This window comes from Gekko japonicus, unplaced genomic scaffold, assembly GCF_001447785.1.
Source record: "Gekko japonicus isolate JY-2015 unplaced genomic scaffold, Gekko_japonicus_V1.1 scaffold217, whole genome shotgun sequence".
Taxonomy (NCBI): Eukaryota; Metazoa; Chordata; class Lepidosauria; order Squamata; family Gekkonidae; genus Gekko; species Gekko japonicus.
The window spans coordinates 802,216-827,603 of record NW_015164188.1 but is presented as its reverse complement, the minus strand read 5'-3'; the positions used below and the strand labels follow the sequence as shown (position 1 = coordinate 827,603).

At 41.6% G+C, this 25,388-nt stretch overlaps 1 protein-coding gene across 2 annotated transcripts in view; it reads right to left on the bottom strand.

Moving 5' to 3' along the window:
- NGLY1 (N-glycanase 1) overlaps positions 1–25,388 on the bottom strand; it is a 32,156-nt gene that overhangs the window by 1,593 nt on the left and 5,175 nt on the right. For both annotated transcript variants that reach the window (XM_015408237.1, XM_015408238.1), the window contains 9 exons: positions 23,926–24,168; positions 20,586–20,748; positions 16,502–16,721; positions 14,908–15,029; positions 9,129–9,274; positions 8,807–8,917; positions 7,486–7,650; positions 5,094–5,279; positions 1,444–1,621 (listed from right to left, as the gene is read on the bottom strand). In XM_015408237.1, the coding sequence (XP_015263723.1) occupies positions 1,444–1,621; positions 5,094–5,279; positions 7,486–7,650; positions 8,807–8,917; positions 9,129–9,274; positions 14,908–15,029; positions 16,502–16,721; positions 20,586–20,748; positions 23,926–24,168 (1,534 nt within the window). The remainder of the gene's footprint in view (positions 1–1,443; positions 1,622–5,093; positions 5,280–7,485; positions 7,651–8,806; positions 8,918–9,128; positions 9,275–14,907; positions 15,030–16,501; positions 16,722–20,585; positions 20,749–23,925; positions 24,169–25,388) is intronic.

Genomic DNA, 25,388 nt, shown 5'->3' with positions numbered 1-25,388 from the left:
AAAACCAAATCGTGCTAACATAGCTCCAAGGGCAATCCAGTTGCTGCACTGCAAAACACATGGGGTAGGGCGTGGGGAGAAGAGCAAAGAGAGTTCTCAAGGGAGAGGTTCATTTCACATGCCTGAGTCTGAGAACAATGCAGAGAGCTCACTGACACTTTCAGCAGCTCCAGTTCCAGCCAGAGTCATCTGTGATGCTCTGCCAATGACAAGCCAGCAAAGCAGGAACACTCGCTCTCTTAGTACACATTTCCTTCAAAACTGGCCAATGCCTGCAGCCTGGCACAAAAGATGCATTTCTAAGAAAGGGAGCACATGACCAGTTTCAAACATAAGCAACAAAGCTGCTGAAGCAAGAGGAGCACAGCAGCCTGTAGAAGAAACACGCTCTAAATATCATCTGCAGTCAATGGCCTAAATCGGCTTAAATGTTAGGAGTTTCACTTGAATGGATAGCAGATAAGATTATTTGATATAACTGTCATACAAAAACAAAACTGGCAGTTCAGAGTAGCCTCAATCCCCACTTTTAAGGTGACTGGAAGGGAAGGTGACCATAAGCCACTATGAGACTCCTTAGGGTAGAGAAAACTGGGATGTAAAAACCAACTCTTCTGCTTCTTCGCCATAAACTGCAGACCAACTCAGGCGCAAGGTTAACTGCTGACTTTTTGTGTGATCTCAGATCAGTCCCCTTTACATAAGGAACTGTGACAGCAGCCATGAAATTAAAAGACGCCTGCTCCTTGGGAGGAAAGCGATGGCGAACCTAAACAGCATGATAAAAAGTAGAGACATCACCCTGCCAACAAAAGTCCGCATGGTCAAAGCAATGGTATTCCCAGTAGTCATGTATGGCTGCGAGAGCTGGACTATAAGGAAGGCCGAGCGCCGAAGAATAGATTCTTTTGAACTATGGTGCTGGAGAAGACTCTTGAGAGTCCCTTGGACTGCAAAAAGATCAAATCAGTCAATCCTAAAAGAAATCAACCCTGACTGTTCCCTGGAAGGCCAGATAATGAAAATGAAGCTCAAATACTTTGGCCACCAAATGAGAAGGGAGCACTCACTAGAGAAGACCCTGATGCTGGGAAAGATTGAAGGTCAAAGAAGACGGGGACGGCAAAGGATGAGATGGTTAGACAGTGTCATCGATGCAACGAACATGAAATTGAGCCAACTTCGGAGCGTCATCACATCACTTCCGGGTGACGTGCATGCGGCGCGTGCGCGCACACCAGACGCCGGTCGGGAGCCCCCTGCTCCCGGCAAAGATCGACTTGGCAACCCTAGTGGCCTACCTCTCAGTAGTGATGTAGGGGTAAAAATGGTAATTATTGGAAAACACTGAGGACATTTTAAAAAATGACTGTTCATTAAATCTTAGCAGGATAATGTTTTGGCTTTGTTTGGAGCAGCATTTTTAAAAAGTTTCATACTTGCCTCCATTTACATCAACTTCTGTGTTTCCAGAGCACAGCATCCACCTCACCCGTCCACTCTGAAATGTCTGACTGCTCGTTCTGACAGAAATGTTTTCTATTTTTAGACCAACAGAACCACACTCAAACTTCCAGCTGATGTAACCAGAAATTGATCCTTCTTTTCGGGCTAAATAAACCTATGTAGACACAAAAGGTGCCTCAGAAATCCTAAATCAAGTTACATATATTAAGGCTACAATTCTGTATACTGTATTACCACTTAAAGATGCCATCATATGTATACAACTTCAAAGTATTTCCCCATTCAATTTACAGTCCTTACTACAACTGAGTCAATGTGCAGATAATTTTAATAATTTCATACCTTATTGAAAAAAATTTGATACATAGTAATTAATGCATACAGATCATATATTTTGTCCTGATTTTATAGTGAACTTGAGTTGCTGAAATTTTCAGTGCCATTGAACCAGTTAACAAATCTATATTGTGCGTGTATTTTGTGAAACTAGTTTTGAAAAACCCTACACATCTAGGTAATGGATTACGCATAAAGCTGCAAATACAAAACATTGTGCTCTAGCCCTGACCTGGAGGTCCAACAATGCAGCAATAGGCTACACATACCCAAACCTGCATGTGCTTATCACCATATTTAACACATTTTTATCCTGGCCTTCCCCCCAATCACGGTCCCCAAGGCATAAAATTAAACATTAAAAGAATTCAAAACAATATTAAAAGTTATAAAGTAATTCAATAAAACCCATAAACAAACACCACCAGAATCAGGGAGGAGAGACAATATCCATTATTGGGGATATGCCAAATGAAAAAAAACAGGTGAAGACACCATTAGAGAGAGGCAGATGAATCTCCCTGGGGAGGGAGTGTCAAAGTTTTGGAGCCACGACCAAGAAAGCCCTTTCTCGAGTTGCCTCCCATCTAGAGATATGAAGGCCCAGAAAAAAACCGGAAAAATTCGGGAAAAAAACGTTTTTTTTCCGTTTTTTCCCCTGAAGATTTTTTGTTTTTTTCCGAAAAATTGGAAAAATTGAAAAAAGAAAAGAAAAGAAAAAATGATTATGGAACGTTTTATTTTAACATGATGAATAAAATATTTTAAGACAAGGTGTTCAAATATTTTCCAAAACCAAACAAAGGTTAGTGGAAAGGAGGGCCAATATTAAAACCTTTTCATAAAAAGAGGTACATGTATTTATTAATAATAACAAATTAAAACATATATAGGGGCCCAATTACAACCAATATATATAAAACATAACCATAACCAGGGCTAAAAAAGTTTTATATATATTGGTTGTAATTGGGCCCCTATATATGTTTTATATACCTCTTTTTATGAAAAGGTTTTAATATTGGCCCTCCTTTCCACTAACCTTTGTTTGGTTTTGGAGTTCTTTGTTAGGTTTAGTTTTTTTCCCTTTCTTGTTCCTGCTTCCAAATATTTTCCAAATCATTTCTAAAATATATATATATGGTATCAGATTGATCTAATTTCTGTGCACTGAGGACAAGCAAGTCCTAGGTTACAAACTGAACTCTCCAATGCAAGATGCATTTCTTCCTTTAGGAGGTGCTATTGTCAGAAGACAATAAAAAGGTTTCAGTTTTGTTTTTGCATGTGGGTGGGTATTCTGTTTGTAATAATTGTTTGGATACACTATATTTTTAATATGCTAGTTGTGATAATTTCATGCCAAATAAAAATGTCCATAGTCATATTTTATGTTCCTAAAGTAACAGAATGACTTTCAATCTAGAAAGGACAAAAGAAATGCTAATGTAGCATTTTTTTCATTTTTTCCGAAAATTTCCGTTTTTTCCCGGAAAAAACGGAAAAAACCCGGGTTTTTTTCCGAGCTTCAAAATTTCCGGAAATTTTACATCTCTACTCCCATCTAGCCTCAGATGAGGGAGGGGGGGACAACAGAACCATGTTCTCTGAAGATGACTGGAGTGAACAGGCAGGTTCATATGGGAGAAGTCAGTCCTTAAGGTATGTGGTCCCAGGCCATACAGGGCTTTAAAGGTCAATACCAGCATCTTGAATTGAGCCTGGAAGCAAATTGGAAGCCAGTGTGGATGGAACAAGACCATAGAGAGAGAGTTGGCTCCAAAGGGCATTTCTGCTCATGCAAAAGGAGCTTCACAATTTTTGCAGGTACTTTTCTCTAGCAGCACCTCCTCCCCAAACACACACCAAGGCCAAATCTCAAACTGTTCCCAAGTGTCCCAGTCATTCAAGAGAAGCTTTTAGGGGGATATCATGGGATGCAGCTGGAAAGGGTAGATGGGAAACCCTTGTTCCATAAGTGGAAGTCTGTGTGTGGTTAGGATCCGACCAGCTATTAGCACAGTTTCAACGATGTTTCTTGTTGCAGGGATGAAGAAGAGGGGCAGAATTCTGGTCCCCTCTTCAAACAAATTACTGAAACTAACACATGTGTCTGTCAGGGGCTGTATGCTTGGACTTCATCCAGCACAGAGATCTACAAATACAGCCTTTGGAATTAGATGTGGTGATCTTTCTCAGGGTACTGCAGGTACAGGATCCAGTGCTATGTTAGGACATGCATTTCACTTGTCTTGTTCCATTCATACTGACTGCTGGAAATGCTTTCTTTCCCATATAGCTATCTGCCTATTTTGGTAGGTTTGAAGTGTGTGTTCAATCAATACATAAGTTTTGCAATGAATAGAAATAAACTTAGCTGAGACCTTCATTAATGCAAGGTGACTGACATTTTGGCTTTCTGCAGGTAGGAAAGTAACATTTAGAATACAGAAATTCTACCTACTGGTGTGCAATGGAAAGAGAAGATATAAAGCCCATTCTGTGCAGCCAAAAAATAAATTCTTTGGAAAGGCATCATTTTTATTGAATACATCTTCTGTATTAATCTACCTCTGGATGGAATATGTCAGATTTAAGGTTAAATATAAAAAGATTTGTTATCTGTGGCCAATTCCACCATCCTGTTCCAAAAAACAAGCAGCTTCCATTCCCAGTTTTCTGTCAGCCAATAATCTTATCTGAAACTGGATGTTACCAACTATTGTTGAATACAGAAATATGCACAGAAGGGCTGGTGCAAAAATAAACTTTGCACACTATGATTTGATAGTTATACCTATGTTTATAGTGAAAAAGTGCTCTAAAACAGCAGTCTTCAACTCATGGGTCAGAACTCACAGGAAGAGGTCACAAAGCCCCTACAGGGCTTCCATATTTTTGCTGCCTTTTGGAAGGGTGTGCTAGAAACACAGACAGCATGGGCACCACACCTTGTGACTCTCTTCACCCACACTTTGAAAGGAGCAACAGGATGGTGATATCACTCAGTGGTGCAGAGGATCCTTCCATGGCTTTTAGGCGTGGCTTGTTCCTCACTATGGAACACTACAGTGCTTAGCTTGAGTTTCCTCTCTCAAGCTCTCTTGGTCCATTGCCCACGATCCAAGCCTTGGTGCTGGTGCAGTCATAATTGTAGCTCTCCCTCTTCCTGTCGTGTGACTTCAATATCACATGACCTTGATGTTATGTGCTTATCATTCACTCTGTCCTAGGCCTGGAAAGGTTGAAGGCAATTAGAATAGAATAATTTTCCTTGGCATGATACTCACCATTTTCCAGTCTGATTCAGCCTTTCTCCATACAGATTCCATCTTCCATATGCCATTCTCCCAACCACTAATCCTTTCATTGTTATTGGATATTCGCACATAACAATCTTTCACTATATTATATCTGAGGTGGAGAAACTTAGATGTCTTCTCTTTTCCGGTTGGAATAAAAACAACTTCCTTGTTCTAATTAACAGAAATGAAAACTGCAAGTCAGGATTGCATTAAATATTAGTTTTATGACTGATTTATCATGTCTACTATATATGTGTGTGTGAAAATTGTTATGAGGACTCTAATAGGAAACAAATCAGACAGTTCATTGAAAATGCCTGGGGGGGGAGGGGGAGCAACTGGTCAGAAGCATGAAGGTGGAACTTCAGTTCTTTTCACTAAAGATTTTTCCTCTCTCCACACTCACCTTTCATGTCTCGTCTTGCAAACGTGCAAATATGATGCTGTCTAAAATTCTTGCTTTTTTATCTTGCATTCAAAATATTGCCAAGTTTCCCATCCTTTCCAATAACTTCAAGGACTACATTTTACTCTGTGGCTACTGTGAAAACTTTATTCATGATCTGATGCAGGAGGACTCTAATTATTCCTCACTAGTTTCTGGGAAAGGCATAAGAAAAGCCCTGCTGCATCATACCAGTGATCCATCTAATCCAGCATCCTGTTTCATACAGTAACCAAGTAGTTACCCTGGAAGGCCAACTAACAGAGCATAAAGGTGGACCTTTCCCAATGTTGCCTCATAGCACTAGTTTTCAGTCTCTGAATGTGGAAGTTCCCTGTAGTCACCATGGCTACTAGCCACTAAGGGATCTATCCTCCATGAATCTGCCTAATCCCCTTCTAAAGCCATCTGTGCTTGAGGCCATCGCTATATCCACACTGAGTGTCATACTAGCATCTGGGAGTCCCAGGTTCGAATTCCAACTCTGCAATGGAAGCTTGTTGGGGGACCTTGGGCTAGTCACACATTCCCAGCCATGCCTATCTCATAGCTTTGTTAAGAGAATAAAATGGAGAAAGGAAAAATGTTGTAAGCCACTTTGGGTCTCCACTGTGGAAAAATGTGTGATATCAATGAAGTAAAAGCAAACATAAAATAAACACACACAAAAACAATTACTCATAGAGTGAAGCTATTATTTTCTTTTGTCTATCAGGTTTATTGGGTGACCTTTAGTATTATTGGGGGGGGAGTGCTCTCTATCCACTCATAATTTTATAAAACTTCACTTTGCCCCACCCAGCTTTCTTTTTTCTAAAATGAAAAGCCTCAGACTCTTTAGCCTTTTAGGCTAACAGGTCTTTGGGCTGTTCAGACCCAGGAGCAGGGCTCCAGCCTTCATGGGATCGAAACCAGCAGCGAACAGACAGATTCTCAGGGAAGGATCCTTTTAAAATGAAATAAAGCTTTAATGAAAACATTTATGTATCCTAAACTAATCTCATTCACACTTCTCGTTCGCCCAAGCTTGGCCAAACCTGTTTGTTGCATGCAAGCATTGCTGTGCAGGCTGCCTGAGCTAAAGTTGCTGAATATACAGAAAGTTTTAAGAACAATTGCAAATGTAAATCTTTGATCCTGCAGACTTAGATGCAGATATATAAGCATTTAATGAAGCATTTCATAAAGCATAATGCATTAAGCAACCAGTGTTACATATACACTCTATATTCCATATCTGACAATAGGAAACATGCCACAACCCCTTAATCATCTTTGTTTGAGAGCCAGTTTGGTGCAGTGGTTAAAAGTAAGTGGCGGACACTTATCTGGAGAACTGGGTTTGATTCCCCACTCCTCCACATGAAGCCAGTTGGGTGACCTTGGGTCAGTCACAGTTCTCACAGATCTATAGGTCTTTTATCTCACAGCTTTTCCCCTCCGACATCAAAAATATCAAAGGATCAGATTCTTTATCTTAGAAATGTGATCTTTAACAAAATCTATTTGATTTAACTGGTTTTAAGGAGAGTTCAAATACCGTTTGCAATCTTAGGTGAGCAGAATAGAAATGTGTATTTTAGCTAATACTATCTGTAGGAGAAGGGACCAGTTACTGAAACGAGCACTAGTCAAACCAACAGAAAACATTTCATTGATTATTCAATTTGTGGCAGCATTTACATTTGCAGCCATGGAACATTTTTTTTTCCATTGGCATGTGGGCAGGATTGTACTTAGGATAGTTGCTGTCAACTGATTTGAGTGAATCACTGCTACATATTTTGTCTGCTAGTTTTTTGTTCCATGATTGCTGTTACTTTGGTATGATACTTCTTTGTTTTGGGTAACTGCTAATGCAAATTGAACTTTACTGTTCTCCTGATTACAGTGGTGTAGTAGTAAAGAATTATCAACAAGTGTACTAAATACCTGTAAGGCAATTTCACCTCTGGCTACTCTCCATGCAATGGATCCTGATGTCCTGCCACCAAGTTCTCCTGGCTTTGGAATCTTTGGAGAAATAAATTCAACAAGCTCCACAATGATCCTCTCTAACAGCTCCCTTCTTCTGCCTTCAGTTACAGATTGTTGTCTCTAAGAGTTAAAATAATCATGGTAAAAATAAGTTCAACTTCAACTATATTTCTAGTCTCAGCTGACTGTATTACAAGAAGAGAAAAAGAATTAAATAAATCATCAACATTTAATATATTTTAATTAATCTGAATCAACACAGAATTGGAAAATATATTTGTTTTATATTTAAATCCTGCCTTTGTTTACTCAAAAGAAGAACTTAATGCAGTTAACAAATACAGATTGAAATTGGTGAAAACAGGCCAGTGGTTTACTCTCTCTCCTTCCCACTCCCGAAGACTCATTTGCCACCACCATAGTCTGAGGAATTAGGAGGCAGGTTGCCTTTGGCCACACAGGCTGATGTTAGTTAACTGATCTAAGTTAACTGTCCTGTTAGTATCAGTCCTGATGAACCCAATCATTTGGAACTGGAAAGTTATGGATGCTTTTGTCTCTACAAGATAAGTTCCACCTTTTTAACTGAAAGAACCGAATCAGCTACAGTTCAGATTAAATGGCATGAGTTTTCAATAAATCTGTCAGTATACAGAACTTAGTTTCTGTTGAACGATTAAAAGTTAAGAATTTAGAAAAGGAAAAATGTTGTTTTCATGTTGCATTTAAACTATGTATGACTTTGCTATTGATAATACTAAAAACAGCTGTGAACTCAGCTACATTCCAGGTATCAAAGTACAGCATTGATATTTGCTGAATTTAATCAGGGTTGAATCCACATGTATGTTATTATGTGCTCACTGACGTCTCATTCACTTCCACAGGGCTTCAATGGGTATACTTCGTTCTAATTTAGCTAGCAGTACTACTGGGCCACAGAAGAGAGAGACCTCTTGTAATAACCTCTGCTCTCTGTATAAAGAACAGAACACATCTTCCCCTTACAGAGCATGGTGATGGAGTGAGTCCTCTTGCCTTTCTCCTGTGCCATATGCTGTCATGTGTTCACTGGTGTTTTAAAATATTTGCATAAAATAAAAGGTGAAATGTTGTATTTTTTCCTTTAATGGTCTTTAATAATGTATACATTCAACATTATAAAAATTGTTGCTTTTATGATATCTGCAAACTGCAACACAGTAAATATGTAGTTCCCAATTCAAATATTGTCCCCCCCAAGTACTTTTTAATTTTGTCTAATCAACCAAGATACCATTTTGTTAAGGTTATTAATGGTTTCACGTAGTGCTGCTTCTTCGACCTGTGTCCTTCTAGAAAGTAGTTCATCATGTTTACAAGAATATCGCCAGGTTACATCAACAACCTGAAATGTGAATTGCAAAAGAAAACATAATTTAGCAACCAGAATTTCAAACACTGGAATATTAGATGTATTCCAGTCAAGAGAAGATCTCTTTGCTCTGAACCTATCAGACTGCTTTTAAAAGATAAACAAGCAATCAATTTTTAAAGACAATGCTGTTTCTGGAACAGGGAGCATTGTCTTTATTTCAAAGGGTTATTGCTCCTCCTACCTCATCTTTAGAGAACGCAATAATGTAGGAGAGTTTTTTCCCCCATCCAATCTCATACAGAAGGGGTTTATCACAGACATTTTCACAAGGGTCACAGTGAAGCCACCTCTGCTGTGATGAAGAATAAACTTCTGTCCACACGTGATCTATGGAAGAAAAAACCCAAAGGAAAACCATTCATCTCAGAAAGGAATTTTTTCTATCTTAGCTAACGGAGCTCTTCAAAATCCAAAGCATTCAACTTCGTTCTGGTTGTACCCATGTACAACTTCAGTTTGTCCTATTTTGATGGATGCTTTCAGTCTATGCAACCTGCGTATGTGTACAAGATCCTTGGAATTGTGAGACCTAATGTCAGTATCTCGCCATGAACCATACCTTCCATGGTTTGGTCACAGAAGTTTGGAAAGCTGGGTTATCAAGATTCTAACTGTTTCTTTAAGGGAAGGAATAGTCCTCCATGGCAAGACCATTTGAACAACTTCTGCTGTTTCTACCAGGGGTCATTTCCTGCAGGAGCGCACAGGACCTTCGGCAGTAAAGAGCCCAGGGGGCGGGCACATGCAACAAGCCCCACCCCCTGCTCCCAGCAGCCCTCAGTCAGAGCGAGAAGCAGCCAGGTAAGTTGCAAAGCCCCCCCCCCAGTCCAAAACACTCTAGTGGCACCTTTAAGACCAAGTTTTATTCAGGTACAAGGTCTCCCTCCTCTGCAAGGACAGATCTGCATGCCCCCCCCCCAATAGCTTGCAATCCAAAACAGTCCAGTGGAGCCTGAGTGGTGGGTGTAGAGATGTGAAAGCCTGGAAAAAACCCGGGAAAATTCGGAAAAAAACCATTTTCCCCCATTTTTTTCCTGAAGCCTTTTTTGATTTTTTCTGAAAAATTGAAAAAAGAAAAGAAAAAAATTGATTATGGAACGTTTTATTTTAACATGATGAACAAAATATTTTAAGACAAGGTGTTCAAATATTTTCCAAATCATTTCTAAAATATATATATATGGTATCAGATTGAAAATTTCCGTTTCCCCCCGAAAAAAACCCGGGGTTTTTTCCGAGCTTCAAAATTTCCGAAAATTTTACATCTCTAGGTGGGTGTTGCCTTCTGACACACTTCCGGTGATATCAGGGGATGTGGCATATGCAAATAAGTCATGCTAATGAGCTCCTGCATCTCTTTTTCTACGAAATGACCCCTGGTTTCTACCATTCCAAGTATTAAAATGGGTTATGAGTACCCAGCTCCCCAGTTTCTTGCACCAGACTTATTAGTCAGTCTTGCTTTGGGATTCAGATTGCTTTGGCCTTCCTACTGAGTGCCCTGTGCTGGGAAGCAGTCATGGGAGGAGTGCATCCCTGTTCATTTTTGTGGATGCCGCTGACTTTATGTTTGCTTGCTGGGATGGGAGTACAGTGTTGAGGTGGTTCCAGTCTTTCTTGGCAGGTAGATCCCAAAATGTGGATCTAGGAGATTATCTGTCGTATGACCTAGAGAATTTCACAAGGTTCTTATAGTCCACGTGTTTGCTGGGGAAGGCTACCCAGGGATCTGGAATTTGATATCACCAGTATCTGGACTACCCCCACTCTCTCTGTGTTCCATCTGATCTTTAAGAAGCAGAGGAAACTCTAAATCAGTCAGGTCTGTGTAAGGGAACACAGTCAAAGCTTTATTTTAAAACGGCAAAGGTACTCTTGAATGGAAATTGTTCTGATGCTGCAACGGGATGTTCTGGCAGGGGCAATGGACAGGAATATGTTTACCTGCTGCACCTTTTTCTAGGTACAATAGGTCAAACTTTATAACTAAAGTATCACAACAGTAGCAAAGTGACTATTTTAACTTGCTATATATGGTGCTCTCTTTGGAAATTGGCTGGAAACTTCCATTGGTGCAAACTGTAGAAATCCAGTTGCTAACTGAATTCCCTGGATGGGGCATACCTACTTCATATCAGCATCACTGGATGCCAGTTTATTTCTAGGCCCAATTTAAAGTTCTGGCCTTAAAATCCCTAAATAATTTGGAACCAAGATACCTAAAGGACTTTTTCTAGGTACAATAGGTCAAACTTTAGTTATATTTTAACTGAATAAACTAACTAAAAGTATCACAAAAGTAGCAAAGTGACTATTTTAACTTGCTATATATGGTGCTCTCTTTGGAAATTGGCTGGAAACTTCCATTGGTGCAAACTGTAGAAATCCAGTTGCTAACTGAATTCCCTGGATGGGGCATACCTACTTCATATCAGCATCACTGGATGCCAGTTTATTTCTAGGCCCAATTTAAAGTTCTGGCCTTAAAATCCCTAAATAATTTGGAACCAAGATACCTAAAGGACCTTTTACTGTCCATGAGCCTATCAGATTACGAGTTCTGCCTCTGAGAACCTGTTCCATGTACCACTTCAAGCAGAATTACGCAGTATGGCTGAAGTGGCCTGGGATTTTAGACAGTCATGCCAATATTACAGAGTGCCTTGTCTCTGGACATCCACCTTGCACAATCCCTAATAGCATTTTAAAGGTAAAGGTTCCCTTGCTCGAAAGCCAGTCGAATACGACTCTAGGGTTGCAGTTCTCATCTCCAAGCCGAAGAGCCAGTGCTGTCTGAAGACATTTCCGTGGTCATGTGGCCAGCATGACTAAACACCAAGGCGCACGGAACACTGTTACCTTCCCACTGAAGTGGTACCTATTTATCTACTTGCAATTTCTTGCTTTCGAACTGCTAGGTTGGCAGGAGCTGGAACTAGAGACGGGAGCTCAATCCGTCTTGCGGCACCCGGGTCTCGAACTGCTGAACTACCGACCTTCCACAGCTTGCAGTTCAGCATCTTAACCACTTGAGCCACCGCAGCATTTTACCATCAAGTTAAAAAAAAAGTGCAGTGTTAGCCTATTCATTGTGCTCCCTGCCACTCCCCTGATACTTTTAGTTATTTGCATGTTATAATTTGTTGTTATTATTATTATTATAACTGTTACTGATTGGATTTTCGTTACCTGCCTTTGCTTTGTTTCTAGTCAGAAGGTGGAATGCAAATGTTTTTTTTAAAAAAAATACATAACATTAGTTTTTATCTTTAATCCCAAACCCTCCACTTAACCTTCTGAAGAACTAAAATATAATTTTTGATACATACTTTAAAGATATTTTCAACACAAAATAATCTCAACCAAATGTTTTTTCTACACATCTTCCTTTCACTTGAGCATTGTAAGACCCATTAAATGGTCTGCACAAGATATAGTTGTGATTGCCACTATTCTAAGGTGTGTGGGTTTACCTATGCCATCTGCCTTTGAGCAACTCATTACTGGAAATACTAAAAGGAGATGACATAATCTAAAGCTCACCTCGTTTTCTCCCTCTGATTAGTGCCCCCTTTGCTAGGAGAGCTGCCATGAAAGTCAGTGCCTCATTAAACAGGTACTACATAATCAGTTTTGATAAATTATTGTCCCTCATTGCCAGCTACTCTCTCATCTCTCCTTCTTTCAGTAGCAGAGCCTATTTTTTAATTTAAATCAGAAAAACTGAGCTAAGGCTGGTTTTTCACTAAATTTTATGCACTATAAACACCCCTGCATTATGTATATTGTAACAACTTCTGCTATTATGGAGGGATGCAAAAGGTGATTTCTTGCTATTTCACAGGCCTGGTTATTTCATAGGTCCACAGAGACCAGATTTACCTTAAGGTCCTCTCCCTTCTCCCCCCCCCCCTTATTATAATTACTGGTATTTCTACAGGCGCATCAGTACAAATACATAATTGCCCTTATCCAGCACGATTACAACAAGTCAACTATCCTAGAGGGGGAGTATAAAGATGAGATCTGTGTGAAAATATATGCAACGAGAAGCAAACTACAATAAGAACGTCAAAAGTAGGGCTCTTTTTGTAGAAAAAGCCCAGCAGGAACTCATTAGCATAATATGCCACACCCAACAGCAGAAACTCATTAGCATATTAGGCCACAACCCTGACAGCACAGCTCATTAGCACATTAGGCCGCACCCCCATGTTACCAGAAGTGTGGTCATCCAGCCACACCCAACTTTTGCTTTTTATTCTGTTTACCTCGTTTGTGGTCAAAACCCAGGGCTTTTTTTGTAGCAGGAACTGCTTTGCATGTTAGGCCACACACCCCTAATGTAACCAATCCTAATGAGTTTCTGCTGTTGGGTGTGGCCTATTATGCTAATGAGTTCCTGCTGGGCGTGGCCAGCTCGGGAGCCAGTCAGAACTCCGCTTCTGTGCGTTCCTGCCCAAAAATAGCCCTGGTCAAAAGCGTATTAGTGAATTTCCCATGAAGGCCATGATTTTCGGAGAACATTTAAATACACTTATTCCAAGAAGACCTTATTAAGTGCCACTTCTAACATCACATGAAAAATGCATAAAATTAACAAAAATGTCGAGCAATCCTATAGCAGTGCTCTGATGTTCATACTAATAACTTTATGAATACTAGAAGTGAGTAAAAGATGTCAGGCAGCAGCAGCTCTAGTTTATCATACAGTTCTGACATAGCACTTGATACCAATCAAGAAAACAAAAAGCTTCCCTCACTTAATAAGCTGTTTGGATCCAGTGAGCATAAACACAGACTTACTGCAGTTCTACTCACGCAAAATCTTCTCTAACACATAGCAGTCTTTTCTATATCTTACAGTGCCCAGGAATTGCTTGTACAAGTTGACATGCAAGCATAAAAATGGCTCAAGATATGCTATGTTTCACTTGGGACAAGGAGCTAGTGTTAGGGGTTTTTTTTCTTTTCCCTCATACTTACACTTGTCAAGGACCCTATTTCATGCAGAAATCTTCTGGTAGGTCCAAGGAAATGTCTCAGTATTGGCCACAATACATACTTTTGGCAAATGAATCAGATGAAACTGAAATACAGTTTTCTTCTTTGACACATAGCAATGTCCGGGACCCCTAATTATCGTAAAAATATTTTGCTATCTTTATCTTTGGCAGAACGAGTTGGTATAGAATGGCTAAGTGCTGAGCTAGCAGAATACGCGGCATCACTTCAGACTGCTGAAGAGGGATTTCATTTTTTCTGGGTTCCCCTATATTATTAATTCCTTATACGTGAAAACAATCTTTAAAAGCATTCTCCCCCCCCCCATGACAGACTATTAAAAAGGAGTTTCTTCACCTGCTGTTTGAAACGGAACCATCTGTTTTGCCCAGGACTTTTTTTGTAGAAAAGGTCCAGCAGGAACTCATTAGCATAATAGGCCACACACAGCAGCAGAAACTCATTAACATATTAGGCCACACCCCCTGACTGCACCACTCATTAGCATATTAGGCCGCATTCCCATGTTACCAAAAGTGTGGTCATCCAGCCACACCCACCTTTTGCTTCTTATTCTGTTTACCTTGTTTGTTGTCAAAACCCAGGGCCTTTTTTGTAGCAGGAACTCCTTTGCATGTTAGGCCACACACCCCTAATGTAGCCGATTCTAATGAGTTCCTGCTGCTGGGTGTGGCCTATTATGCTAATGAGTTCCTGCTGGGTGTGGCCAACTTGGGAGCCAGCTGGAACTCCGTTCCTGTGCGTTCCTGCCCAAAAATAGCCCTGGTTTTGCCACCTCAGAATCCCACTACCCCTTTCCACTGCAGCCCTTTCTTAGCCACGAACGGCTATCTTAGAATAATTCCAGTAATTTAAGTGAACTTCCACTAGTACTAATTCAGGATACACCAGAGAACATCTTACATCCCTAGTAATACTATAAGGTGATATGATACCTGTTGCATCCCAAACGTATCTTGCTTCAAAACCTATAGCTCTGCAACAGAGGGTAAAACAGTTGGCCCACTCTCCACAGCGCCCACGTCTAGTTTCCAGCAGCTTTTCGGGATTATTGTACCTGTGCAAATAGGTTAAAACTTGTGGGTTTATTTTGTTTTTTGCAGCCATTATCAAGGAAACCTAAAACCATTAAACCTAAGTCCTGGTCTACACATCTAGTGGAACGAGGTCACAGAATGGTGAGGTAAAGGAATGGACTGTAGCAGCAGGTGGTGCAGCTCTCTTAAAGCAGCAGGTGAGGGATCACACTTTTGCACTGCTTTCCAACTTTTATGGAAGTAGAAAACGAGCACAAAACAAAGTAAGCTGGGCTGCAGCTGCTCTCTCCAATATGCTACTTCTCACTGGCAAGGGTCTTATCCCAGTAGTTTCCATATCCCATTAAAAATGGCACACACCTGCAATCTAGTCCATTCTAGCACCTCTAAAGTTTATCACTTCATTCTTCTGCAAGTGTGACAGCTGCAAAAAATCTCTGCATGCTGTCATGCTCACCTGCCCTATGAAATCTTTGCTCAATGGTAGACAATCTGTTTGGCATGCAGAAGGTCCCAGGTTCAATCACTGGCATTTTCAGCTAAAAGGATCAGGTAGTAGGTGATGCAAAAGACTTCTATCTGAGACCCCGGACAGCTGCTGCCAACCTGAGTCAACAATACTGACCCTGATGGACCAGTACTCTGATTCACTAAACACAGTTTCAAGTATATCTGACTCTTTGAGAATAGTCAACTGAACTAACATAAGCATTTCAATATTTTGCATTCATTCAGACTACCAAGGTTCAGCTCTGAAACCTGTTTCCTATACCAGTCCTCATCCCTCGTATGATGTCACTGAAGACAGTACCTCTAAATGTGTGCAGACTCCTTCCTTTCACTACTGTAAATGTGATAAAGTGAGAAATTACTCTAAGCTATTTCACAGCAAAACATACAAATACAGCAAAGAAGATGAAGAAGAAGAAGAAGAGTTGGTTTTTATACCCCACTCATCACTACCCAAAGGAATCTCAGAGCGGCTTACAGTTGCCTTCCCTTCCTCTCCCCACAACAGACACCCTGTGAGGTAGGTGGGGCTGAGAGAGCACTGAGAGAACTGTGACTGGACCAAGGTCACTCAGCTGGCTGCATGTGAAAGAATGGGAATCAAACCCAGTTCTCCAGATTAGAGTCCGCCATTCTTAACCACTACACCAAACTGGCTTGAATCCAAAATGGGTTGGATTTAAAGCAGTCCTTATGTAAGCAAAAATCATTCATGCAAGTTGTCCATGATTTTCACAGATTTGGCCTTGGAGCTGCAGCTCCTGAGTGTACTTCCCACACTTTCCCCAAGGATCCTTTGACCTTCAGGAGTGGTGGTGGGGGGGGATTGCAGCAATCAAAATGAAGCTCCACCCATGGAACTTTGGTTACAGCCCAGTATTTTCATTGTACTGCAAAGAATGGTTATTAGCTCCCAAATGTACCAAGCGCAAACATTTCAGACACAGACCAAACCATGAAACCATCTACATATCACACTCACCTTGGAAACCTGTTGCTCAATTGGCATTGGTTACAGAAGTGATTTTCAACTCGACTTGCATCCCATCTCAGATCATCCTCGCTAGGTGTCAAGTTATCTTTAGATTCTGTCTGGCCCTCACACTTGCTGCAAGGAAGGTTGTTTACCCACTGGAAAAAATCACATTTAAACCAGTTCAAAAGCTCCAGCAACAGAAAGTCCTGCTCATTCACAAGGGTGCCTGAAAAATAAAACATACAGCAATTAAGACCAGATCTTCAGGTATCTAATTAAATGAATTTGAATATGTTATCTGCAGAAACTATGCATAACTGGAGTGAAAGCACTTTCAAAAAGAATCACAGATTTACTTTGAAATAATAATTGTACTTCATTTAATATTTTATATCAAATCTGGAATGGAAGCTGCAGTATGCTTTCATTTTTCTAAATGTATAAATTAGACACCTGAGGCTGAGGCTAAGCTTTACTTGGTTAAGCCCCATTTGGTCTCTAAGAGACTTGCAGTTCTGAGGGTGTCAGTCCCCAAGAGGTTGCTAATGGGAAGCAACTGGTTGACTTTAGAAGCATAAACACTGATCACAGTGTCTGGAAACTGAGAGGCTACAGGATTTAACATTACAGGAAGATGGGCTGGATTAGAGCAAAGTTTATGCAGTTCCGCAGGGCCTGCAAGACGGAGCTCTTCCGCCAGGCTTTCACATAGGGGCCGCCGCTGCCAGGCAACGCCAACAGCATTTGAGATCGCCCTGGGAAGCTCAGCCATATATTGTGTGATATTGACAACGCATGAACAATCTGCTGGACAGTGCTAAGTCAACGGGGCTGACCTGAAGATGCCATCATAATCACTCAGGACCATCTTGTTATTGAAGCACTTTATTATTGTTGTTATGTATTATTGTTATTATGATTCTATTGTTTTATTGGATTTTATGCATGGGCTGTCGCCCCTTGTAAGCCTCTCTGAGCCCGCTTGCGGGGAGGGTGGGGTAAAAATGCCTAAATAAATTAAATAAATAAATAAAGTTGCAGTGCTGCTAGGAGAGATGTAGGCTACTGTACTGGACAGTGATGTTGCTTCTCACTCTCATGTCATGGCTACAGCAATCTGTTCCCACTCTCACATGCCACGGCACAGATCCCTTACTAGCCAAATGAACCCACAGAAGCTTGGATCCACAGACGCAGGCTGCTCTTGCCTACACCAGGAATGAACTCTTCATGGCCACAGCCTGGGTTTCTGAACTACAGAGAGGTGGCACTTACGACTGTTGAGACAGTGACAGGCTCCCATCACCAATATGGAATGAAAAAGGGGCAGGGAGGCCTTGAGTGCTTACCAGGAAGCTCTCTGGGTTTAATAAAGATGGCTGGGTAAGCCAGAGTATAAAGCCTGCGGTATTTCAGCACAACAGCAGCTAAAGGCCGAACTGGTTCTTGAGATCTCTGCAAGGTAGCCTGTCCAGTCTTCTTCATCAATCTGTGGTCCCCCAGTGAGTAAACAAGAAATCTTTGCCTCAATTGCTGATGAAAGCCTAGAAGCTACCATCACCCCCTGACACTGACAGGCCTACATTACCAATAAGGAGAACATCATGGTCCATATTCCTCATGTCTTTCAAAAACCAGTAGTGATAATTAAAAAAAGGTTTGGAGAAACTGAACACACCCTAAATATCATATGGTAAACACATCATACATAGCTTTAATGATATTCACAGCAAGAACAAAAGTATTGCTTCAGTTAAAGATATGCAGACTATGGTATCTGAGAGTGCCTTTTGTTCTCTAGCTAACCTGGAAACCAAGCTTGCAGTTTTCTGTGTAAATAAATAAGGTGTTGCAATGAAGTTGGTCCCCATAAAATGAGAGAGTCACAATACAGATTAAAAAAAAAAAGCAAACTATCAAGCTTCATGAGGTTCTTTCTGAAGCCCAATTCAGCTGCTCAGAGTCAAATCAAAAGCACATTATTTAATTCATTTATATCCCACCTTTCTCCCCAATGGGGACCGAAAATGGCTTATATTATTGTCCTCTCCTCCATTTTATCCTCACAACAGCCCTGTGAGGCAGGTTAGGCTGAAAGAATGTGACTGGCTTAAGGGTCATCCAATGAGCTGCCATGGCATGTGGGGATTTGAACTCGAGTCTTCCAGATACTAGTCCAACACTCTTAACCTCAAGTAGCAAAAAAACTTGTAATGTGTCTTGTTAATTACTCAGCAAACATTACATATTCTACACAGATTGAATCCAAAGTTGTAATGAGGATAAAATATTTAGCAGATTCAAGTTCTGCGTATTAAGGAAAGTGCCCAAAGCAGCTCGCATCTGTACGATGCAACTGATTCCACTTAAATTTTTAAAATATGCTATTCTGTATATTCATGTTAGTATTCCTCTCAGTTCCGAAGCAGCCATGCTGTCTACCCAAAGCCACAGGTAGCCAGAAAACTACAAAGGCAAAATTTTTAACTTACTGAACCTCATTTTGTTCTCTACGTGTGTATTGTATAGACTACAGAGCTACTAATAGGGGGGCTGGCTCTAGACCACACGAGTAATAGCATAAGAAGAATCCTGTGTTCATAAATACAGCGTATCTTGGCGACTTCTTGCCTTACATTTCACAGATTTGAGCAAGCTGTCTTCTGTGACACCAGCAGTGTCTGGGTAACCAAGGCGATAGCTCTCTAGAATAAAATAAGCTACACTGAATTAAAATCTGTGTATTTGTATTTGAATTTCTGGTAACAGACGTGTCTTCTTACCCCAGCTACGACAGTTTCAGCTAAAGCAGCATGCTTTTTTGGTGCTTATCTTCTTGTACACCTGATCTCTTCTGTTTTCACTAAGTAAGCTATTTTACTTAGTCTATTTTGACATAAACTACTCAGAAATTCTGATCTAAATCCATACAGCTCTCAAAATGCTTTCTCTGTACCTTTTACACCCGATTTAAATGCAAAGTGGCAAGGCAAAGGAGTTCTCCTATGGGACTCCAATTCTCACAGTGTCTCGTTTAAACTATGCTGCCACCCATGCAAAACAGCTAGGCATATTAGTTAGCAAGCCGGCGGAATATAACTGCAGAATCCTAAGTGCACATAGCTGTTCTGTACAGGGGGCAGCCCTGCTTGAACAAGATGCTGTGCAAATGCAGAGTCCAGAGGCTGACTTCTTTTGCACCATGTTTAAATCAGCCTCAAATGAATGTCTTTAAAGAAGTGGATGGGGAGATTAGACACCCTTCTCTCCACGTTAAATAATTCCTTTATCTACCTGAAGAGGAACTGGAAGTAATGCAATGCCAGGCAAACTGAGTGTTATGCCATTGTGAAAGCTGTTTATCCTATTCTGGTTGTACTGCACAATATAAGAACATAAGAATATAAGAGACGCCAATGTTGGATCAGGCCAAAGGCCCATCCAGTCCAACATTCTGTATCACACAGTGGCCAGAAATACCAGTGCCATCAGGAGGTCCACCAGTGGGGCCAGGACATTAGAAGCCCTCCCACTGTTGACCCCCCCAAGCACCAAGAAGACAGAGCATCACTTGCCCCAGAGCCCCTATCTATAGTGAATACACATCGGTTTCCTTCATCAGATCAGCTCTGATCCCTTTCAAAAAGCCACCTTCCTGGCTGGGATCATGTAGACTAGAATGGCATTAACACTCTGAGACCACCTCCTTTGTTTTTGGAAACAGATACACTACAGTAATAGACATCTGCAGGAGGGAAACCACAACACTGTCCATCACCTTCCTGTGGGTAACTGTCACCTGCCCCCCCTTGTCTCTCAGATCACTGGCCAGCCACTCTGCAGGAGAGGAAGAGAGAGACAGCAAGAGGAAGAGAGAGACAGCAAGGCCCTTCCCTATGAGCTGCTTTCACCAGTTCTTATCTCCTAGCTGCTTTGAGATTTTCTTTTGAAAAAGGGAAAATATAAAAATAAACAAATAAGGAAAAATAAGGGGGGGGGAGCGTTGCTATTTGTAATAGACGCATACATGCCCGTTATGTGACAATGTTCTTAATGTCTTCGAGTGTCTAAACTGTATTTAAACTATTACCTCCATCAACCTTTCTTGCTTGTGTTAGACTATCTTGAGCTTTCTTTTTCAGTTCCCAGATTGGGATACAAGCCAATGCTTTCTTTTGTAAAGCAGGGTTTTCATATATCATCACATGCTGAAAGTTTGATTGAAGCGTCTTTAAGAAAACTGGTTCGCCTGTCTAAAAATGGGGGGAAATTTTATTCATTTCAGTTTTCATAAGTAGATTTTCAAAGAGTTGGATGAATTTTATGGCCATTTTACATAATCTAAAGAAAGATGCTCACATGGATGCAATCCACACCGTTCACGGAAAGCATCTCCTGTCCAAGCTTTATGAAATGAAGACATGAACAGGAGCCATAGCTTACTGGTAGAACATAGGCTATGCATGCAGAAGGTCCCAAACATTAACCCAAATTAAAAGGATTTCAGGTAGTAGAACTGGGAAAGCCTCTGCCTCATTCTTTGGAAAGCTGCTGCCAGAAAGCATGGACAATACCAGGCTAGGTGAACCAGTGGTCTGTAAGTGTAAGTCAGCTTCCAGTTTCAATCAAGAGACTATGCAAAACTTTAAATCAGTTCAGGGACTGTCTGTGCAGAAAGATAAAGTTTCTGTGCTGGGTACACATGCAGATCCAATATGTAGCCCTTGTATATAAAGGAGTCTGCTGTGATATGAAAGGGTAAACTGTGTGCATAAATTCTGACTCATATAGGGATGAGGACAAAGGTTCTTGACTAACAAATGGGTCTTATATACCATCAAAGAAATAATGTGGTGTCTCCAACCAATGCAGTTCCTCCAGTGTTTCCATTTTGCAGAACAGGGGGGTAATGATTTCTATGCATTTCCTGCTCCCAACACAAACCACCATTGTGCTCCCTATGTTGTTCCTGAGGGTCCACTGTCTCCCAGGAACACGATTTTGAGGGGTCAGTTAGCTGCAGAAGAATAAGGAAGCAGGAAAGTCTCACTTGGCAAAGTGGCTGTAAATACCCCACTGGCTTGGGTTACTGGAACAATCCATCATGGTGAAAGAAAGGCAACGAAGCCAGAACCTTTTCACACAGAATTGGATATCTTCATGAGGAAGCCACACCTCAGAGCAAGAGTGCTTGAAGCAGAGAGCCATCACAACTCAAAAGAGATTATGAGAGTTCTAACTGGCCCTTGGGGATCTGGAAGCAAGTCACTCACAGCTTCCTGCTCTTGAGTCTGGGGGGGGGGAATGAACAACTTATTTGCTACATTTTACTGGTGTGGAACCATCCTTACTGGAACATCTTCCTCTCCCCACTCTCATAATAAATCTTCCTGCCTTGAGATCAATGGCAGGAGATAGAGGACAAGATATTGGTAAGAAGAGTGAGGGAGCTACTTCTGTAAGTCCTGTAAGTTCAGTTGCTAGAACACAGCTCCCACACCTCTTCTTAGCTATATTCCATGTGAGATGGAACAGTCAGAAATTGCGCTAGTATGTGTACACTCAGCAAGACAGAAATATCCTCCATCATCACACATGCCAGTCTTTTTCTAGATACAGGCTTCATTTTTTTCTTCTCATATATATATTTGAGAGGAAGAAAATATATATACACAGACACACACAGATAGATAGATATCTCTCCTTATATATAAAGCCGCAGTCCAACATTCCAAAATGCACTCCTTTAGTGTTTGGCCGGAAGAACTGCCACTCAGAAGACGCTGGCTGGGTTGACTGGCTGCTTTGTGCAGTCCCGCCCAGAGTTTCAAGGTCTTTTGCATATGGAAGCTGATTGGACCTCACTCCATTCCACACCTCAAACTCCCCCCCCCCCAAGACAGTTGTAATATGGGACCTGGTGTATTCTGAGGAGGATGTCAGCTGCTTTGGTTCCCACTGCAGGGAAAAACTGCCCTTTCCCTTGGCAGAGGCTGGGGGGGGGGGTTTGTAAACCAGAAGACAGACAGGCAGATCAAGGTAGGCTGATGGTTGCGTGGAAAGGACATAGGGTTGCCAACTCCAGGTTGGAAACTTCCAGGATATTTTAGGGATGAAGCCTGCTGAGGGTGGGGTCTGAGGAGGAGGAGGAAGAGGGGGACCTCAGACAGATACAATGTCATACTGCCCACACTCCAGACAAGCTGTTGCCAGTCTCCAGGTGACAGCTGGAGAGCTCTTAAAGCTTTGGTGCTCATTCAAACTGTTGCAATTTATCGACAGAGTAGTGTTTCGGAAAATCTTTAGGAATTGTTTGGTGCATTTACGATGGGGCTCCTGGGGAACTATTGTTGCCAATCTTGGCCCAGCAGCCATCAAACCATTCTCTTCAACCCCCTGCTGTGCAGCTGACTTTCCCCTAGGGTTGCCAATCTCCAGGTGGGACCTGGAGATCTCCCACTGTTACAATTGATCTCCAGATGACAGAGATCAGTTCCCCTGGAGAAAATGGATGCTTTGGAGGGTAGACCCTATGACATTATACCTGCTGAGTCCTTCCCCCCCCGCCGCCCAATGCTGCCCTCTACAGAATCCACCCCCCAAACCTCCAGGTATTTCCCTCCTTAGAGCTGGCAACCCTACATTCCCCTCAGTGCCTGTTGGTAGGCAACTAAGCTTGGTCCTGTCACCTACTTTGGCCTTTGGGAGAAAACACATTGGGGCCAGTCCTGATAGGGTTGCCAACTCCAGATGGGAAATTCCTGGAGATTTGAGGGATGGAGCCTGAAGAGGGTGAGGTTTGAGGAGGGGTGGGACCTCAGACAGGTACACTGCCATAGACTCCACCCTCCAAACCAGTCAGTCCCACATAGGGAACCATTGTTGCCAATCTCCAGGTGAGGGCTGGAGAGCACTCAGAATTACAACTGCTCTGCAGAAGGGAGGGCAGAGGTCAACTGAAGTCAAAGGGGCAGATAATGGTAGGTTGATGGTTAGCTGGGAAGGAGATGGGGTTGCCAACTCCACCCTCCAAACCAGCCATTTTGTCCTGGGTAACAATTGCTGCCAATCTCCAGGTGAGGGCTACAGATCACTCACTATTACAACTGCTCTTCAGGTAGCAGAGATCAGTTCCTCTGGAGAAAACAGTGGACTCTGTCATTATACCCTGCTGAGGTCACCACAGCAAATTGACACTGTTTGCCCAAAGCCAGAGCACTCCCCCAGAGCCTTTCTAGATCTCGTTGTATTGCTTTCACAACGGGCTTTACTGCTAGTAGATATATAGATATAGATAGAAATAGATATATCCCCAAGAGTAACTACTTGAAGAATAATCTCTACTCCACCACCACTTTAGTTCTTAAATTTCATCTCTCATTTCTGAATGCAATTTCTTGTTCAGCATAATACAGTTCTACAATGGTTACCATGACAGCAGACTCAGCAGCTGATGACTGTAGTGTCTTGTCGGTGGGGGCTAGATTAGCATCAGCATTTCTTGATGGTTGAGGGGCATCAGACGCCACGTTTGTCACCCCCTCAGAGGATCCTGACCTTTCAATTTGATTTGATCCATTTAATCGACTAGTTCTTTCCCCAGCAATTAGGTCTCGAATTTTGCGCAGCTTATCAATCGAAGCTTCCATTGGAAAAACAAGGTGTGTTTCTCCCTGAAATTACAGTTAGAAAAGTCAAGTATTTGGAATTAATAAGATTTAAATATTCAGCCTCTAATGCCACCTGTATTATCCTCTAGCATAGAATTATTTGTGTCTTCTTTAAACAAGGTTTCTATCATTTCTATAGGAATTACTCTGCTACTTCTTTGTGGACCTTTGGACTAGCCATTTTACCCTCACAACCCCCACCCCTCTGGTTTGGCAGAAAATCAGTGACTATCCAAAGGTTACCTAGAAATCTTATGGCTGAGTCTCTCTCAGCTCAAAGACAATGCTCTATGTATTGCACCACAGTGGTTCTTGTCCAGCCGCCTGCCCTATGACGATATAGGCCAGGGGACCCCAATGTGATACCTACTGACACTTTTTTCTGTTGCCTGCCATGTGTTTTTAGAAAGTGGGTGGGGCTGTTGCCCAGCAAGGATTCTGATAGGCCACTGAAGATTTGATCGGCTGTGCAGATTTTTAAAAACATCACTGTGGCAGTAGCATCCACCACAGCACAAGGATCTTTACATGTGGTAGCCTTTTTTGTGGCAGCCATTTTGTGGCTGCGTCCACCACACCGTGTCAGAATTCCAAAGGTGCACACAGGTTCAAAAACATTGGGAAACCCGATTTAGGCAAATCCTAAAGCCTAGGGTGCCAGGCTTTAAGGAGCCCCAAATTATAAGTTAATTTCTTTTTCTCTTTTTAAAAATAGTAATATGTTACAGAATTATCAAATACTGTCCTCCTTATATCTCTGCATATTAAATGTGGGAGGAGGGATGCCAAAGTAATAGTTCACTTAGGGCACCAAAATCCCTTGGGCCAACCCTACTTACTTCTCATGTTGCAGTTTCTGATAGGTAACCAGAGGGTCACAGGAGCCTGATTAACCCAAGCTCATTAGACCTTGGAAGTCAAGTAGGGTCAGCCAGGAATGGGAGATCACCAGGGAAGGCCAGGGTTGCTCTGCAGAGGAAGACAATGGCAAACCATCTCTGTTTATCTCTGGCTCCCTGCCAGATAAAACTTTATTGTTTCAACGTTCTTTAAGGTCTGCACACCACTGAATTTGTGCTGTTCATTCATTGCTGTTTTTTATGACTGGGCTGTGTGATTAAGGATATGTTACACTTTTTACTTGTCTTTTTTACTCCTTTATTGTTTAATGATTGTCTATTAGCCACCTTGAAAATTCTAAATGGAGGGAAAAGGAGGACAGA